At 32.6% G+C, this 18,478-nt stretch overlaps 3 protein-coding genes and 1 long non-coding RNA gene across 5 annotated transcripts; 2 read left to right on the plus strand and 2 right to left on the minus strand.

The window, feature by feature from the left end:
- The first annotated feature begins 253 nt into the window (after window positions 1–253).
- Window positions 254–10,771, plus strand: LOC113227002 (palmitoyltransferase ZDHHC23). 2 transcript variants are annotated; one of them, XM_026459856.1, is made up of 7 exons: window positions 254–620; window positions 717–807; window positions 7,390–7,596; window positions 9,553–9,630; window positions 9,776–9,952; window positions 10,238–10,338; window positions 10,427–10,771. In XM_026459856.1, the coding sequence occupies exons 1-7, from the start codon at window positions 578–580 to the stop codon at window positions 10,465–10,467; spliced, it is 738 nt and encodes a 245-aa protein (XP_026315641.1). In that variant the 5' UTR covers window positions 254–577; the 3' UTR covers window positions 10,468–10,771. The 2 variants fall into 2 exon arrangements, with proteins under 2 accessions (XP_026315641.1, XP_026315640.1); XM_026459855.1 differs by having other exon boundaries at window positions 254–807.
- Window positions 10,772–11,171: 400 nt separating this feature from the next.
- On the minus strand, window positions 11,172–13,955 carry LOC113227100 (coiled-coil domain-containing protein 191). Its single transcript, XM_026459972.1, has 6 exons — window positions 13,020–13,955; window positions 12,665–12,885; window positions 12,442–12,584; window positions 11,751–12,134; window positions 11,520–11,674; window positions 11,172–11,442 (listed from the first exon to the last, which is right to left on the minus strand). Exons 1-6 carry the CDS (start codon window positions 13,934–13,936, stop codon window positions 11,301–11,303), a joined length of 1,962 nt encoding a protein of 653 aa, XP_026315757.1. The 5' UTR covers window positions 13,937–13,955; the 3' UTR covers window positions 11,172–11,300.
- Window positions 13,956–13,958: 3 nt separating this feature from the next.
- Window positions 13,959–14,819, minus strand: LOC113227195. Its single transcript, XR_003310178.1, has 3 exons — window positions 14,571–14,819; window positions 14,057–14,103; window positions 13,959–13,973 (listed from the first exon to the last, which is right to left on the minus strand). It is a non-coding gene; the product is annotated as an uncharacterized LOC113227195 (long non-coding RNA).
- Window positions 14,820–15,250: 431 nt separating this feature from the next.
- On the plus strand, window positions 15,251–16,443 carry LOC113227129 (post-GPI attachment to proteins factor 2). The gene is made up of 3 exons (XM_026460007.1): window positions 15,251–15,683; window positions 15,849–16,067; window positions 16,197–16,443. The coding sequence occupies exons 1-3, from the start codon at window positions 15,266–15,268 to the stop codon at window positions 16,322–16,324; spliced, it is 765 nt and encodes a 254-aa protein (XP_026315792.1). The 5' UTR covers window positions 15,251–15,265; the 3' UTR covers window positions 16,325–16,443.
- Window positions 16,444–18,478: the final 2,035 nt, after the last annotated feature.

Here is an 18,478-nt window from a genome sequence, read left to right on the forward strand (position 1 = left end):
AATGCAATTTCAATAGATAGTGTATAAAATGTCAAAAAACATTTAACATATCATTAATTTATAGATTTCAAATAAGTAAAGACTGCCATGTGAATTCATTGACTAAAATTTATATTTTATATGCTGTCAATTTGACATTTACAAACTATATCGATATTTATAGAGAAAAACATGTCGATATTTTGATTGGAGTGTTCCAAAAAAAGTACTTTGAGACTGCACTGAACCAATCCTTCAAACCTTTACTAGCAGGAGCGCGAAAGGATAATAGTTTTTCTTGTCAGGAGCAAATGACATTGGACAATGAACTGCGACAAAAAAATATAATGTATAAATTGTGTTGGACATGAACTTGAAGCCGAAATGAATAATCGATTTTTGACATTTAAAAATTCCGTTATATATGTATCGACATTTAAAAATATCGATAATTTATAAGCCTAATGTCATGTCAAGCAAGTCAACAACTTAAAAATTAACAACGACGGAGCCATAGATACAAAAGTTGAAGTTGAACTTGAACGAATTCGAATAGCGCCGTCGAATAAAAGAAGAATACTTATTATTGAAATAAATAATGTCAACACAGAAAATGGTTACGCTATCAACAATAACTATAGGTGATATTTTATCTGGGTCAATTTGTTCTGGGTCGAAGAAAGTAGATCCAGATGCTATTTTGCCATTTATAATTGTGCCTATAATACTGGTAACAGGTACAATATCCTTGAACACCACAGTGATTCTCATGGGTATGACTGGGATGGGTGTCTTGTATGTGATATCACGACCAAGGAAAAAGAATAGGTGAGTTTGTAATTAGTTGGACATAGTCAATTACAAAACAGTTATTCAATGAGAGCTGCAAACCCTTGTTCAAAAAGCTGAATGTGCAGTTTTTGCCAGGCATGTACATTATTAATATTTGTGTGTTTGTCAACACTTATGCTCAATTTTCTAAAATCTGTGGTAAAGTGTATCTACACTTCGAATATCTATTCGACCTTATTCACAGAATAAAAACCAATAAATCTTATAAATTTCGATTCGAAGTTTTGTCAAGTCCCATTGAATGGATTTATCGCATTGTGTTTAGGTTTATGCATTTGATCATTGACCTACCAATAAATGGACATCGGGTCTAATACAAAAACCACGAAAGAAATGTCCGAAGTTAACCTATACAAACAAAGTAACATGTAACGATATATAAAAAACTAAAACATTTAATTTAAATTGTACCATCATTGCAGTACTGCCTAATTTTGCTTGCAACAATTTAAGGGCCCAAAAACACCATATTCAGCTTCTACTGGAAACTTAACAAAATGCACCATATTTAGCTTCGACTGAAAATTACTTGAACACAAGAGTAATGGAGTAGCCTTTCTCGTAATTATTAATTAATTTTTATATATATTATTATGTCGATTTTTTTACAAATTCACTTAAGGATTATAAATAAAGAGTTGGGTAGATACATACATACAAATATTACTACAAATGTAAAAATAAAAAAAGCATGTACCATAAAAAATGTGCCGATATTCCAACAAAATGTAAACTCAAATATCCGTAATCCCGAAAACTGATTTACAATAAAACCGCTACGCTTTTGAGAAATTTTGATGCTTTTCACAAAGCCAAAATTAGCTTTTGTTTTGTAATCTTCCTAAAAAATACATTTGACATTATGAGAATTCAAGCTAATGTTATTTCGGGCAAATGTATTTTCTGACTTCTGATAGGTAATCCCAAGCCGTAAAACGAGTACAACAATATTTTGTTAGTTATTGCTAACATTTAATAAAAAAATCATTTTAAAAATACTATTAAAATCAAAGCGACTCTATAGTTTCTTTGTTCTAAATATTTCAATCGCTTGTGGTTCAAACAATTGAAAATGACCAATAAGTTTATATAAGCTTCTTGAAACTGACGTAATGGGTCTCTTTCCATCTTTTGCGCATGCAATGTGTAGAAAAAGAACAGTTAGCTATTTAATTATTTTGTGTGCTTTTGTCATTTATATTTACGATTCATTTATAAATAACGAGTTCTTAGGTTTTCGCGATTGTTACACATAGGAAATGAAACTATTTTTTCGGATTTAAATCGCGTATATTTGTTTTTTCAAACAAACCGACGTTTCGGGCCCTTTACAGGTCCCATGGTCACGGTTGACTGAGGTGGTACAGTCTTCAACCTATGTCTAATATTAATGCAAACCATAATATTTTTTCACTATAGTTACAATAGTTATTAATTAAATACCTTATTTTTAATTTTACAAAGAAAACATTCCAATTTATGCTACATTAAGTTTTACAAATTATTTTATTGAATTAATTTTTATTAATTAAAATTTTTATTGAATTGATATTCAATTTTTTTTTTTTGTGAAATTACTCCACTAGTTTGTTATAATTATTAATACAAAGAACGAACACTCAGAAAAAATTCCTTCGATCCGGTCGGATTCGAACCGACGTCTTCTTGCATACCGTGGCAGACGCTATACCAACTAAGCCATGGAATGAACCAACGGACCTCACGAATTTTTCTATGTGCTTCTCTGGCACGGTATGCAAGAAGACGTCGGTTCGAATCCGACCGGATCGAAGGAATTTTTTCTGAGTGTTTTTTCTGTGAATTTTTATTAAGTTTAATTTATTATTAATTATTAATAGAAATTAGAATAAACTAAAACATATTAATTAGTACTGCAGTCTTATGTCTGTTTGGGATTTTTCATTAGAGGAAATCTGGATCCCAAACTGGTGGTACTGAAAACCATCTTCCCTGTTGAAATTAGGATGTTTTTTAATTTCAATGGCCTCTCGCAGCATCCTGGGTAGATAACGGACTTCTTTTGCAAGGACCTGGGGTTTGTCAAACTTCAATGAATGTGTAGTATCAGCCACCTCAGTCAACCGTGACCATGGGACCTGTAAAGGTCCCGAAACGTCGGTTTGTTTGAAAAAACAAATATACGCGATTTAAATCCGGAAAAATAGTTTCATTTATAAATAAATTAAATACTGTAAAACTGTACAAAATAACACTTTAAAATGAGAACTATTGTAACACAATATATTTGTTTAGTGAAAATATGATACAAAATCCTGTTTGTACACTTTACTGCATTAATTTTTACAAGTTATAATATTGGTACTGCATGATTGACAACCGCGCTGTCAGTTGAACAAACGAAGACTGTTGCGCGATTGATGCTCTGTATGCGATTTTAACGCCCTACAGGTGCGGACACTTTTTAGCGCGAAGCCGACGTCCATTTATTGGTAGGTCAATGCATTTGATACATATTTTGAAAGAAGCTGGAGAGCGATCGTTGTTAAGGTTGGATAAATAATTCAAAAAATATTCAGAAACTACTGTTTTGCATTAAAAAAGAAGAATGAACCAAATGAGACTTATCAATTTTTGTTCCGATGCTCCACAATTCACAAAATGGCTTTTGACACGTTGCTTCTATAGTAATAAAGAATACTAAGAATTCACAACACTAATTTACATTTGTTTAAAATACAATTAACTGTAGAGATGAAGCAAGAAATTCCAATCCAATTTGCATCTGCTTACAGGTTGAATATCCAATAGTGTCTTGTTTTATTTAAGACATGTAATTACTGAATTCTGGCAAATAAACATATTCTGTGATATTCATTATGATACTAAGCCCACTTGAATGCGCTATGTAAATCCTTTCAAAATTTGATAATGACATTTGTAGGTGTAGATCCCTCAAGATGTACCTAATCAATTTATCCTATATATCTACTTTCGGACACAAATCGAGCCACCTTGCATTGTTATTCTTATAGAGCAGAACACCAAAATGTTGTTATCATTGAAAATTTTATTAATTCAAATTATGAATAATAATAATTCTTTGTTATTTAAATTTAAATAATTTCAATTAAGTAATAAAATTTTCCTCGGTTTTATAAATTTTAATTTTCATTAAGAACTTATGGAAACAATGCACGGTGATTCACGCTCCATACTAAGGCGGTCATAAATACGTAACTCCGAAATTATTATTATTTTTTTATTTTATTACGTTAAAATATGATTAGGTAAACGTAAATTAATAAAATTATACATTTTAAAAAATATTTGACAATATTTAGGTGTAAAAATGTCTCGCAGTAATTTTGTTTTTAGACGATGTATCTAAAACATTTTATACTGCGACTTTTAATGGTAAAACTGTGTAAATAATGATTATTTGTATTAACAATAACCACAAATGAATAAATTAAAACAATAAAAATACATAAAAAAGTTCATTTTACAAAATACAAACAAAACACAAATTATACCAAAATACATTAAATCTCAACAATATTAACTTTAAATACATAACAAGTCTAATACAGCTTTTGACAGTACACCTTTTTTTTTAACAGGTAACTTTCGTAGACCTGTTATGAAGGGATCTGAATGAAGAAGCAGCCTATTTACTAAATCTGTGTTGGTCACAATGCGACTCATTTTACGCGTATGATTTTTCCTAAAAGACTTGATGTATTTGTTAGTCGCTTCAGCTGCTTCTTCAGACAACTCTCCGATTGACAACAAACCGTAATCTATAACATTAGCACCATGAATTAGAACTTTGTGAACGGAAGCAGGCATGTTATACCACGGATACTCGGCAACTAACTGCCGAGCCGTCTCTAAAGCGAACTCTTCGAAGTTCGTCTTATTAATATTATATCCCGAATTTAAACATTGAAGGATGATCCAGCAACGATCTAGGAGATCCTTCTTGATCCCAGTAATTTCAGCGGAAATTTCTGAATTCGAGAAAAACCGCCTGGCTGTATTACCATCGTTTGATGTTCCGCTTCCGCCACTTTTAGGCTTATCCACTATAAGCCCTAATCTTTCTCTAAATTGAGTCTGAACATATGATTTTTTTGCAGCAACAAGCATTTTGTCATTAGCGGACCTAGCTTGCCATTTCCTAACATCTAACTTGTACGCGACATGAACAAAATATTCAAAAAAACGTATTAACGCGTGAAGAGGTGATAAACCAAATTCATATTTACTCTCATCGACTTCCTTATTTAAACATTCGTCAATTTTGTTCATTTCACTGGGCAAGGCGTTACAAATAAAACATTTTGATGAAGAAACACCACTAAGTGCATTACACACTTTACCATCTACCATAGTAAGTTGCAAACAATGAGTAATGCGATATTCGCGATCTTCTTCCTTGAAAACAGTATAAAATAGGCTGCAAGTTCCTTATTTTATCTTTAAAATGAGCTTCTTCCTCAACTGACACTGCAGTCGATTCCTTCAAATATCGGAGGCGTATAGGACGACAGTATCGAGTTGATGAAGGACGAGGATTTTTCCACAAAACTACTGAATTTTCTTTGTTATCTGTTGTCAAAACAAGCTGAAGTGGCACATACGAAGTAACAAACAGGCTACTGTCTTCAAGAGTGGAGTCAGAAAAACACTGTTTATATTCTGAATGCCCTGTACTGCCATCGAAACCCCATTTCCCTATCAAAGATATCTTATCTAGAGACTCATTAGGTACACTATCCAAAACATCTTTTTGAGACTTGAGAATCCGATTGGCAGTATGATCTAATAAACTTTGAAGTTCGACTTCGGCGGATGATTCTGTAACAGTAATATCTGAAGGATAACAGTGTTTTTTAGATTCCACGACACTTTGGTAAGATGGGAAAATGGTTTTTGAAAACTTATTGTCTATAAATTTCTTTACTAATATATATTGATGTCGAGTTAACTGAGCTTCAACAATGAGCGATAAAACTTCGCTAGAATCGATTTCAGGACAAGACAAGCTATCGGACGCATTGAGCAATGACTGTACAAGAGAAGGGTCTTGGTTAGACAAACTAGCCAATCTTCTCCTTTTTGTACGTTTACTGGTGTCGTCAAAGTTAATTCTCGGACGGCCATGCGATGAAGAAGTTGATGGTTTAACTTCGTCAAAGCTCTGAGATACACGTAACTCAGTTCGCTGTACATCAATATTTTCAACGACATGCAGCCAATCTGAATATTTTTCTAAGAATTTAGATCTAGTACGATTCGACTTTGCCCAGTAGTGGGAAATTCGTTTACAAATATTCTTAATTTTAAGGCTTAAAGTCTCTAAATCAATATTTTCGATGTCGTCAGAAAGGGATGATGTTTCGGTCAAAGTGCTCAGGACGTGTTGCATTTTTTCATTTGGATTACCCACTTTAGAGTGCCAAATATCAAAAATTGTCATCCTCGATACAGAACATTTGAAAAATGTACCTAAAACAATATGAAAGCTGAACTTAAAAAAAAATTAAAAATTCAATACTATGGACATGCATACTTTGACACCCCTTTAAGCCAAGAAGAGGCAGCAAGATGCAAATGAAACTTATAGCTCTTAATAAGGACATACTCCTTATTCAAAAACCATATACCTCAGGTGCAGCTCAGCGCAGCCAAAAGTTGTAGGTCTAAAGGAAATTAAGTTATGCCAAAAATTTTCACCAAAAAAACTGCCTTCAATAAAAAAATTATATAAAAAAAAGTATGCATAAAAAAAATTAAAAAAAATTGATAATAAAAGTACATACCATGCTCTTGGATCTCCATGCTTTCACAACACGTAAACACTTGATTTGGAATAGTGACACTCAAAAACAAAGTGATTAAGTTTCGATGACTCACACGTGGTGATAATTAGTCTCGCGATGCGCTCACTTCTGATGCACAAAAGTGAATGATAACGTGACCTAATTACATTGATATTTATAGTTTTTGGAAGCTTGTTAACTAGTTACTAACTTAGTGAGTTGATCTAACCGGGATAAGCCAATGATTTTTTTTGATTTATGGCCTATGGGGGAATCACAGTGCAATGTTTAGTATACCAATATGAAAATAGCTTAATAGTTATTTGATTAATCAAACTTAGGCCATTTAACACTGAAAATGCAAGGTGGCTCCAATTATGTGTCCAGGAATTTATAATACCTACCTACTGTACAGACCTGCTGGTTAAAGCTGAGAGAATTTTATTTTAGCCTGTGGTTATATTCTGTAAACATCAACCTTTTCCCAAGCAACTTGCAATATTTAGTTCTTACCTGTCTGCAAAGGTCAATGGATGAAGAGTTTATTATAGAGGTTTTCAAGATTAATACAACTATTTTTTCAGTTCTAGAATCTAGTATATTTGTTTTTACAGACAAACCAACGTTTCGAGCTCTTTACAGATCTCATGGTCACAGCTCTGCTGACAGTTAAATACTGCACTAACACAACAGAGTAGTAAATTAGAAGCATAGTTAAGCCTCTATACATTTTTTTAAATATATTTTGCAGGTCTCCATTTTTCTTCTCATGGACATTGTCATCAATGCTGTACATGTACCTGGTGTACCAGTTAGTAGTGGTGAAATTCTTTCAAATCACTATCATTGAAAACTTCGTTTTTGTGACTCTAGTTGCTTGCACCTGTTATTTATTTTACAAAATGAAAGCAATTGCTGATCATGAACTCACTGGTTCCTCTAAAGGAAAAGAATACAGGTAAAAATAAGTACATATATATAATATATCACTACATTGGAATACTAATGAACCATTGTTTCTTACAATTCTTTGTAAAGACCCATGAACAGGGGACAAAAAGTCATTATGTATAATGTATTAACATTACTGTACAAGGGGAAACAGTGCTAATAAGTTGATACTCTTTTATGGAAATTTCTTATAATAAAAAATATTTAGATTATTACCAAAATCTCGGCTATCTAAATCCTAGTAGAATTTAGGGAAGACTATTCCGGAAATCCCCAACATACAAGGCTAGCCCATTCATTCCCGACCAATCGAGAAATATTAATTTAAAATTAAAAACATGTAATAATCCTTTTATATCTGCTTGCAAGCTAAATATAATACCAGTCATAATTTTAAGAATTGTATACTAACTCAATTCTAACAAAGAAACAGTTTATAATTAATATATTAACAAAAAGCACTACCTACATATCAAACAATTTATACACTGTAACATGGCGAAATTCCGAATTATTGATAATTTAAAAAAAATGTCTAGTATTTATTAATGCACAGTTCTCTGTTTAATAAGACAAGCAGTGTAACTTCGTACAAACGTAGCAGCGCGCCTTGGTTTGGGTACGTCGCGCCGCTGCCGCCGCCGGCCGCGCACCGTTTTCATAATCTTGCGGTGCGCTCGAGTTGCACAGTGCGGGTCGTCACACGCACCACTCAGTGTAAAATAACATCAAATAGGAGACCTGTTTATTGTTTGAACAAGAGAGCATAATCCCATAATCGAGATACTTTCTTAATAAAAAATATGCCGCCAATCGGCAATGTGAGCATTCCTGCGTGTCTGTTTTGAAGGGTAAAGGTGCTGGTGAAATTACCGACACATGGAATTTTTCAACTAATATCTCAGGGTGACGGGTGCAGTGGCAGTGCCCCTCAAATCTTTGCGATTTAAAGCCCTGAGTGGCACCTGTGGCCTGCAACTGTTATGGACAGGCGTGACGCTTGCCACTAGACGCACGGCTGGTTCGTCCCGTTACTTGCTATCACAATAATCTCAGTACAGGGTACTAAAAAACCAACTTCAAAAGTTCGTGGAATTACATCTATTTGCCAAGCTTTATTGAAATCGGTTACCGGAAAGTGCGCGAAACCGGATTCATCCCCTAGTTTGCCACTCTTAGAGGTGGAATATTTTCTTCAAATTTACCCCCTTTCCAACAAAAAAAAGAATCATCAAAATCGGTTCATAAATGCCGGAGCTTTCGGGTCACATATGTACATATAATACATAAAAATACAGTACAATTGAGAACCCGCTCCTTTTTTGAAGTCGGTTAAAAATTAAATACTAATTGCGATACTGGTATAAGCTACTGCATTTAACAAAGGTTATTTCAATATACGATTAGCATGAGAATACTGTGATGAATACCATGTGAATACCTTAATTTTTTCAAGTTATGTTGCACAACCTATCGATACCTCCAATGAACATTACGCCAACTTAATTTTTTGATCATTTTCTGTTATTTTTGTAAAAAGCCATATTTATTTACTAACATTATGCTTTCCGAATTTCGTGATGAAAAAACCAAAGCTACAAAAAAAAATTCGAAAAAAAAAACAAGAAAACGGATTTTGTGAAAAAAACAAAGACACAAAATAAAACAGGTACAGGTCCAAAAATTAAGTTAGCGTAGTGTTCATTGCAGGTACCGCTATACACCACAGCTAAATTAATAATGTGATAACCCTAAGCTCCGAGCGACTTAGAGTAGACATTGACGCGCGGAACAGGCGGGAGTAGCATATACTATGTACAATACGTAATACCTTAAAATGGCCTCACTCACGCACAGAAATTTCGGAAATAATTATCCCTATATTTTAGGTACTGACTGATACCTATTTTAAAAGCTGTATAATAAAAATTATTGTTATATTCACTTATATTATTATTTTCAGCCCAGTTCTAACAGCAGATTCACAGTACTGCCAAATATGCCAGATAGAAGTAAATGAAAGGCTATTCCATTCTATATGGTAAAGGGATTACTCATCAAATTGAGTGTTTTATATTGTTTGGCTTTAATTGTTATCATATCAGCTATCTGCAATTACCTACACAACCAAATTGGTGAAACTTATTTGTGTGTACAACTTTATATTTGTTTTAATTATTTTACAGGTGGGACTGCTGTGTATTTCGGCCTAACTACAAATATTTTCTATTTGCTCAAATATGTGCCTTTGCAACCATCGTAGTTGGAACCAACTATGGTCTCACAACCGCATGTCACCCTTTCATGTCGTTTGGCAGTATTGTGTTACCTGAGAACTGTGATCATGTGTATGCACAATTCAGGTAAACTAGCAGTTTATAGCTTATTGCTAATGAAGTCAGTAAAATACTGAATCTACTACTTATAAGCGAATCCTGCTTTACCATCTCCATTAGATACTTTAAGACAAATCAATGTTTAATAAATAATAGCTACCTACAACGTTTGGCTTAAAATAAAATAATAAAAATATATTGAAAATATTTGGTTCACAAACCTAAGGTTCGCTATCAAAACCAATTTTCTTTTCGTAAATCTTTGTAAAGTGTTGAAAATATTAAATAATATCTAGATTATCTTGTTTACAGGACGGCGTTAATATTTGTAACCTGTATTTATGGATTAGGATATCTATTGGTTGTTATTCTTGTGTTACTGCACCAATTGTATAATGTCATTCCGAAGTGTGGTAAGTTCTATAATAATAAAGTAAGCCACTTTTAAGTTATTTCAATAAATTAGTCTTGTCTTAAATGTAACTTTTACAAATCTTCTAGAAAACCCATTACAAAAATTTGTAGACGCATTTGATGTATGAAAAATAAATTCTGGAGGACTAAAACGAAATATCTGCAAATGGGTCTATTTTCACTTTGATAACTAACCAGAGTACTGAAACTAAGTGATAATTGAGAGCTCTCTTGAATAGACACTGGTAGTCATTGTGGATGAATATACACATTGACCTAGGTCAATGAATATACATATAAAATTCATTTCATGATATCGCGAAAGAGGCTTTGCTTTATGTTAACACACCTACTGTTATTTTAATGTATATAAATATGAAGAAAAGGAAACGAAAAGACTCAGGTAAAACATTGTGAGAAATAAGAGTTAATTATTTATTGTTCTAGTATACAAAGTTATGTATAAAAAGCTTTTGTTTTATACTTATGAATAGATTGTAAAATATTACATATCTTTTAGCTAGAACCCAAAAAAGATCTCTTCTAATGCAATTTATTATTTTACTTTTCTGTCCATGGTAGATAAATTTACCATTACGCGTATGTATTTAGGTATTTTGTATTTAAATAAATTATTTACTACTTAATCAAATTAAAAGCATTTTATTTTACCTGTTACATAATTTAAAAACTAAACCCAGGGTGCACGAAAGGAACAGCGTACCATTCCTGTCCTGTACGTCTGGAGAATCCGCGGCAACAATCGACGAGTACGTTACGCCGACTGCTAAATCCTTTCACCACGATGTGCATTATAGTGACACGATAACAATAAGAACCAGACCCGTTACTACTTGCAACTATATGTATACGAATCATTGGAGTTATAAAAAAGGCTGTACCTACGCTAGTATATACCTAGATATAGTTATAAAAAATGTGTTCGTCAAGCACCAAAATCCTAATCATCAGGAGGTGTATAGTCAGGGACAACTTGCAGAACTTTCTCTCTCCACCTCGCTTTTCGCGCCTCTTGTTCCCTTTTGAGGGCATTTAGTGCCGGCAATGTTCTCCAACAAGTGAACGTTTTGAATAGCAGGTTGCTAAAATAGTGAAACTAATTAATCAGGTACGTGTATTAAACATATTCAAAAGACCAACGAATGGTTTAGGTACTTACCTTTGAAAATATAGAGTTGCCTTTTGACATTTTAATGTGTTCTCAATTTTAATAATTTGCATGGCTTCCCGCAATTTTCTGAAAACCAATTGCGTAACATACAGGTCATAGTAGTCTTCCGCAACTTGCTTTTTTATCACAAAGCCATGGTAGTTCTGAAAATTTATTAAACTATAAGCTCAAGACTATAAGACCAGTATTTAAATTTGCATAGGTTCAATAAAAGACAACCTTTTTCAAAGCTTCAAAACTTTTACGCAGTAACTTTTTTCTACATAAATCTTCTGCCTTAAAGTTTCTTTCATACCACATGTCCTCCGTATACCACATCCAATTTAAGAAAATATTTTTCTTAAGTTGAAATGTGTAATGTGCCTTCGCCTTTTCTACATTATCCCTTTTTATTTCTATAATCATTCTCAAAGGTCGTATTCCGTACTTAGCCATCAAGTTCTTCTCATAATGTAATTCTGCCATAACTCTAAGAGCTCTCATTCTTTCAGTATGCTGTTTTTTCCTAATACTTTCTACTTTGTCTTTTTTTCTTTTATCTCTTAATTCTTTTATTCTCTTTATTTTATCTTCTTTATCCATTGCTGCTTTTGCCAATTCCTCCTGCAATTTCAACAAGTCATACATTGTTAAAAATTACATTCGATTATCATTTCTTTTTGTTTGTTTACCTGTTATGTCGCTGTAGCGTAATGTCGTAACCTACCGCCTCTCGTGCGAAGGTCATGTGTACGATTCCGGGCTTACACGTCTAAGTTCGGAATTTGTGTGAAATTTAATTTGAAATTTACCATGAGCTTTTCAGTGAAGGAAAACTTGGTGAGGAACCGTTTAGGTTCCACAGTGCCACTGTTGGGCACATGCCTCCTCTAACAATTAGAGGACTTGGGTAACTATTATTATTGTTTACCTGTTGCTTAAGTCGTATACGTTCCTCTTCCATTTGCCTGCGTCTCTCTTTTATCATTGCATGTTTTTCTTCCCGTTCTCGAGCTCTCTTTTCCATTCTTTGGAGAAACTGCGGCATTTTTAGGCAATGCAATACTAAGGGTTCTGAAAAATTAAATAATTCCCAAGAATAACTATATATTAACTACTAGTATTTATATATTTATTTGGCTGTGCTTACTTACCTTCAACGTCGGGTATCTTTAACTCATTCGTCAAACATTTTACTTTGGGTTTCAACTGCCTATCAATATCATAATACGTTTTTCGAACAGCCTCTTTCAGTTCATCCACCGATTGTTTAGAAGCTTCTATAATTTTGTTATACTTTAGCTCATCAATTATTCTTCTTTGCTCTTCTAGCTTAGCTTTTTGAAGAGCGATTATGTGCTTCTGCATTTTGTATCTGAAATGTAATGTTGCAATTCAAGTATTAAATGAGACATCAAATAAATAATAATATATACCTACCCATCTATGCACTACATATCAAAGTTTCTAAAGAAAATAATTATAATTTTGTGTTTATACATGTAATACCTGTGTTGATATCGATTAAAATCAGTTGCTATTAATTTAGCTTTATCAATAGATTCAGGAGACTGTGTTAACACACTCATTTTTTTCTTGGTTAGTTTATCGAAGAAATTATTCAGTGCATCCCGTCGCTGATTATTCTTCTTTTTATTCGCATAAAGTTTCCACTTCTCTGCATACTTCTTCACAATCTGTTTCTCTCTGTCATCAATTTCTACTCCTATTGAAGTTACATTTAAAAAATCACGTATTTGTATATCTTTCTCCAAAAGTGCATTTAAAGTTACTTTGCTATTTCGTGGACTCTTTATAATATCATGACCACTTTCGTAACAATTGCTATTAGGACTATTAAAACTGTCACAGTCATTGGGCTTTGGTGAAATTGCCATCATTATTAAAAGAGTTTGTAAATCATTTAGTTGGTTATTGAAATTGTTTGGAGTATGCTCTATATCTTTTACTTCCATAATATTGAAATTTTCACTGATTAAAGTCTCCTGATAACTTTTACCTTGGTTTTCGACGTTTGCCCTATCTATGCTAAATTCTTGATTGTTTACGTGTTTGCATTCGATTCGCATTATATTCTCGTTAATATCTTCTTCAGACTCATAAACTTTTTGTAACGGTTCTTTGATATTTTTCTTGCTTTTTATTACTTTGTTACGCTGCTTTATTATGTTTCGTTTATCGTTAATTTTGAAGTCATTGTCATTACATAAGACTAATTCTGTGGCAACCGTTGTAAATTCGTTTAATAAAGGTCTTATAATATTCTTGCATTCATCGTCGTCATCACTAGGCATATCTTTTAGTTTCAAGCTATCCAGTTTTTTAATAGCCTTCTTTAACATTAATTGATTTTTTAAATTCATGCTCTGAAAATCATTGCGCAATTTTGATATCTCCCTATCCATTGCGTGATGAGAATATTTCGGGCGCTTGAAAGTTTTTCTGTAGTCAAGAAAATATAAGTAAGAAATAAAAATGTAATTCTCAAGAATAGCATTTACCACAAATAATGAAAAAGTGCTAACCTTTGCGAAGTAGTTTTATAAGATCTATGAAAATGAGTATCCTTTACCTAGAAATTCGCAAATAGATTTATGCAATTTTATTATTATTAGGCACCTACAGGCCGAAGAATTAGGTAGTTTGAATTTTATTAAAGGAGGTAAGTACCATAACGTCGCCTTACTTTCTCAAACTCGTATCTTAGCACAAAGTTACTGAAATGCATAAAATGGATTGTATATACAAATTTTGCAGGCTGATTTCGCATCACATTTTTTTCATATTCACAGTGGCTTTTACCTTTTCTTAAAGTAATGCATCCAAATTAACCCCCTTGATAAAAAATTTAAAATAAATAGAAAGTTTTGCCATCTCCTAAATAACCACTCTTTATAAGATACGAGTTCGAGAAAGTAAGGCATCGATAAGCTTTGATATTTATGCTAGATCTGGGAATTGTACTGAAGGCAAAATAATACATTAAAATATTTATAAAAAAAACTTATTATAAGCAGAGACACAGGGTTCTTAACTCACTATCTGTCTTCTGGTTTGTATTCGTAGCAATACATTTGAGGGATTGTAATCTGGAGAAAGCTTTTCCAAATCCGCATTGTGGAAAATGTTCTTCTTTAAAATATCTTCCATATCAAGTTTTCAATGGGTAGATCTCATCCATATGCTCGATGGTGGATCTTTATCGTAATTCAAATGTAACTAAAACTAATCTGGTCTTGGGGCTATTCGCTACCTGATATTTGGAAATTTGAGGATATGGTTTTGGGCAGAGGCAACAACGAATTAAAGTAAAATCAATATTTACATTCGAAGAATTTGCATTAAAATAAGTTTGAAGAGTTTGATCGATAAAATTACCACAATTACGTTCCTTTGTCCGTACTCATCAAATAACGTTTTCATGTTCATGGTATTCTTTCACCAAATACTATGTAAGTTTGCTGTTCTGAGGATAGGTAGAAAATGAAAAATTTAAGTATTTGACTACTATAAAAAAATATTTTACAAAATGATAATAAAATTTATCTCTATATAATGTATTAAAAATTGCTTACATTTTGATGGAAATGAACGTAGATTATTTTAGTGTTATTTTTGACGTTGACACTTGAAACTGTCATTCAATTTCAATCGTTGCTGTGTTGTTGTATAGTATTTTTAAGAAACAAACTCATGAGTTAATCGTTGTTTTCCATATATAAGTACTTACATAAATGTATCTTACCTTACCTTTACACAATGTGCCCAAGAAAAAATACTTTTTCAAAATCCCAGTCACCAAATTATGCTTCTTTACAGTGTCACTGCCTTTACTAGCCTTCTTCGTGTGTGTAATAATTACTATGTATAAGGATTTTGAAAACGCGAACAATACACATTGTAAAGTTCCTAATGTATTTCCATCTATATCTGCGTCCATAGGAAATTACGAGCCACAGAACACTATATGGAAAGTAGCCATATATGTCCATGCTCCTTTTAGATTTTTTATAATTTATTTAAGAGGTCAGCATTACATGAACATAATAAGAGATGAATACTTCCTGGTAGTGAAATGGGCAATAATATTAAATGTCATAGAAAATCTGGCCCTGTTAGGCCTAACGCATTGGACTTCATCTCTTTATTATCGTAAGTAATGTAGGATTTAGTCATTGTATTCATGTTTACAGTGTATGAAAAAATGTTCTTGAAACCAAACTGCGAACTTGAAATCCAAAAAATTGTGTCATATTCAATGCATGGCAATCATGACAACATAATAACTTAATAAATTTAATTTCTATTTTGTTTCAGCTTACCATGAAGTCTGTTTTAAAACATTCATTGGAACGTCAATATTCTACATGTTCTTTACATGCATGATGCTTACTAAGTATCGACGGAGGCCGAACATTACAAGCATAGAATTAATTTCGGTGAAATTAAAGTGGAGATCTTTTTTTATCAATGTAGGATCGTTTGCTTTTGCAGCCTATTTCTTTTTACGGCATAATAAGCTATGTGAACCGTATGGTAAATATTCTTTATACTGTCTGCAATATTCATTAACATTTACGTATTAAATGGTATTTTCATAGTGTCATAAAAACCTTTAAACATGATATAGATTGCCATTATTTAATCTTTTTTCTTTTATTTCAGTGTACTCTATGTTTGGATTTTCGGAGTACGTAGTTGTCATCAGCAACGTCGCATTCCATTTAACTACAGTATATGATCTGCAAATTGAGTATGTCTATTTTACAAGCAAAGGTATAGCAATTGAATGACTGGTGAACAAAACTAATATATTTTTTATACAAGAAAGTATTAAAACACAAATAAAGACTAAAGTGTAGATAATTTGAACTCAAGTTCAGTGTGAGTACTATGGTGATAATTTTATTATGTCTGGCTTTTTACTATGGATGTTTGTATTTTTTACCAAAGACAATGTAAATCAGAATGCTATGACAATTAGAATTATTATAGACACTTTTTAGAAAAAAAAGATTTTTATTTTCTTCACATCATAAAATGTTCTTTATCCTTACCTACTAGTAATATAAATGTCAAACTTTTAGTGCTGACATAAAATAGTAATACAATTAAATAGTGTAATTAAAAAATATGAATGACTCCTAAAAATAATAGCACCTTAATTATTTTAACAATCTGATAAAACATCATTTATAAAATAAGAACTATCTTAGCAACAATATTAGTGCTGGACAACCACACAGTACCAGAGCAATGAAATCAGTCTGGGGCACTACCCAGAACATTAAGAACAGAACCAATGTAGAAATGTTTGTTCACTGAATTGGTCCAACAGGGAATTGATCCAAGACCCTCCTCATCTAGCACTCAGAGTATTAATCACTGTGGTCATTGACAGTGCAATTATAATTTTTGAGCCTGATTATATTTTTGAGCCCGATACGAGAATAGCTTCTAATGACATACATATTTAAATTAACAAAAGATGATAGTTATGAAGAAAGTTAATTTTAAGGGATGAATAATTCATTGCTTAGGTTCAATTGCGGCGGTAAGGTATGGAATCGAATTTTTTTAATGTTATTCTACGTAGCATAATAAACTTTATGTTAATTGTGTAACAAATTAAACTAGATACGAACAAAACAACAGGTCGCGAGCTGCCGCGATCGGCGACGACGCGACGCCTGGCAAATCCACGGAAAATTGGCACGAAGGCTGGCGCAGTACGACGTCAAGCGTCTATGAAGCAGATTGTGTACATATTGCACCAGAAAAAACATGGATTCAGATAAAAAATTATCTATTTGGTGTACAAATATAATTGTTTGAACATACAATGTAAAAGCTAGAAACTATAGCGAGACGATTATGCGTGCCTTCTCGCGCAGAAGCGCGAAATGCGCTTCCTTAAATTGAACCTGTTTGATCAGTCATGTTTTGTCACTTGTTTGTTGATTTTCAATAGAAAGAAGACAACGCTTACATTGTCTGTCAATGCATGTATTATAGTGCCTAGAAAAATATATTATGACATACCAATTTATTGAAATTTATATTGATTAACTTATGTAACAATTAGTCTTGTTTTACCTGTAGATTATCTTCCAGTGCCCGCATTATAGTGTTGTTGTGGCGATCTTTGGGAGTAGACATCTGTCGACTCTAAAGATAATGATGATTCCTTATCATTACAGTTTTTTAGTTTTAATTTTTTATAATAACGCCTAAAATCTTAATTTTGACCCTAAACGTGTTTTTCCACTAGCAAGGCGAGACGAGAATTGAAATCTCGTCGGCCTATTTCAATCAAAAATAGCTATTAAGGAAATAGGTCCGTCTCGGATCCGCGACTTCCGCAAATTAAGAGTTAATAGACATCGTGTGTTTTATAGAGTGTATTATTATACTCAGTGTTGGGCGTTAATCAATTAAATTTCAATCAATAATTCAATCAGATTAAAAAATCAAGTCAATTGAAATCAATTGCCCCCAACCGGCCCCCTAACCTGTCCCCAGCAGGCCCCCACAACCAACGCCCTAACTCACCCCCATATGCTCTATAAATTTATCATAATTGTCAGTTTTAATTGTTAATTGTTAATCAAAAACATTGAAAAGACTGAAAATTTATTAATTGTTAATTGTAGATATTTGCGATTAACGATTGATCAATTGTTAGTTGCGAGAACCGTAATTAACAATTGATTAATTGTTAATTGCTGTTTCGCAATTGACAATTAATCAATTGTCAATCTTTAATTGCCAGAACAATTAAATTTTGCCCAACACTGATTATACTCTATGTAGGCTGCAATACAGCTCGATATTACACCAATAAATATTTCAATCATCTCATTGCATATATCGGAATAGAATGTGCTAAGAGAGAATTGAAATGTTACCATTTTCAAACAAATTTCAATCCTCGTCTCGCCTCGCCG

This window comes from Hyposmocoma kahamanoa, unplaced genomic scaffold (genome assembly GCF_003589595.1).
Source record: "Hyposmocoma kahamanoa isolate Upper Pololo Valley unplaced genomic scaffold, ASM358959v1 202, whole genome shotgun sequence".
NCBI lineage: Eukaryota > Metazoa > Arthropoda > Insecta > Lepidoptera > Cosmopterigidae > Hyposmocoma > Hyposmocoma kahamanoa.

Excerpts from the sequence above, each read along its gene's own strand:
- LOC113227100 (XM_026459972.1), bottom strand. The coding sequence starts at position 13,936 with ATGGATAGGGAGATATCAAAATTGCGCAATGATTTTCAGAGCATGAAT. Across the intron at positions 12,585-12,664 it reads AAAGATACCCGACGTTGAAG|AACCCTTAGTATTGCATTGC; the intron begins GTAAGTAAGCAC and ends TTAATTTTTCAG. Across the intron at positions 12,135-12,441 it reads GTATACGACTTAAGCAACAG|GAGGAATTGGCAAAAGCAGC; the intron begins GTAAACAATAAT and ends TTGAAATTGCAG.
- LOC113227129 (XM_026460007.1), top strand. The coding sequence starts at position 15,266 with ATGTATCTTACCTTACCTTTACACAATGTGCCCAAGAAAAAATACTTT. Across the intron at positions 15,684-15,848 it reads GACTTCATCTCTTTATTATC|CTTACCATGAAGTCTGTTTT; the intron begins GTAAGTAATGTA and ends ATTTTGTTTCAG. Across the intron at positions 16,068-16,196 it reads TAAGCTATGTGAACCGTATG|TGTACTCTATGTTTGGATTT; the intron begins GTAAATATTCTT and ends CTTTTATTTCAG.
- LOC113227002 (XM_026459855.1), top strand. The coding sequence starts at position 578 with ATGTCAACACAGAAAATGGTTACGCTATCAACAATAACTATAGGTGAT. Across the intron at positions 9,631-9,775 it reads AGGCTATTCCATTCTATATG|GTGGGACTGCTGTGTATTTC; the intron begins GTAAAGGGATTA and ends ATTATTTTACAG. Across the intron at positions 9,953-10,237 it reads CATGTGTATGCACAATTCAG|GACGGCGTTAATATTTGTAA; the intron begins GTAAACTAGCAG and ends TCTTGTTTACAG.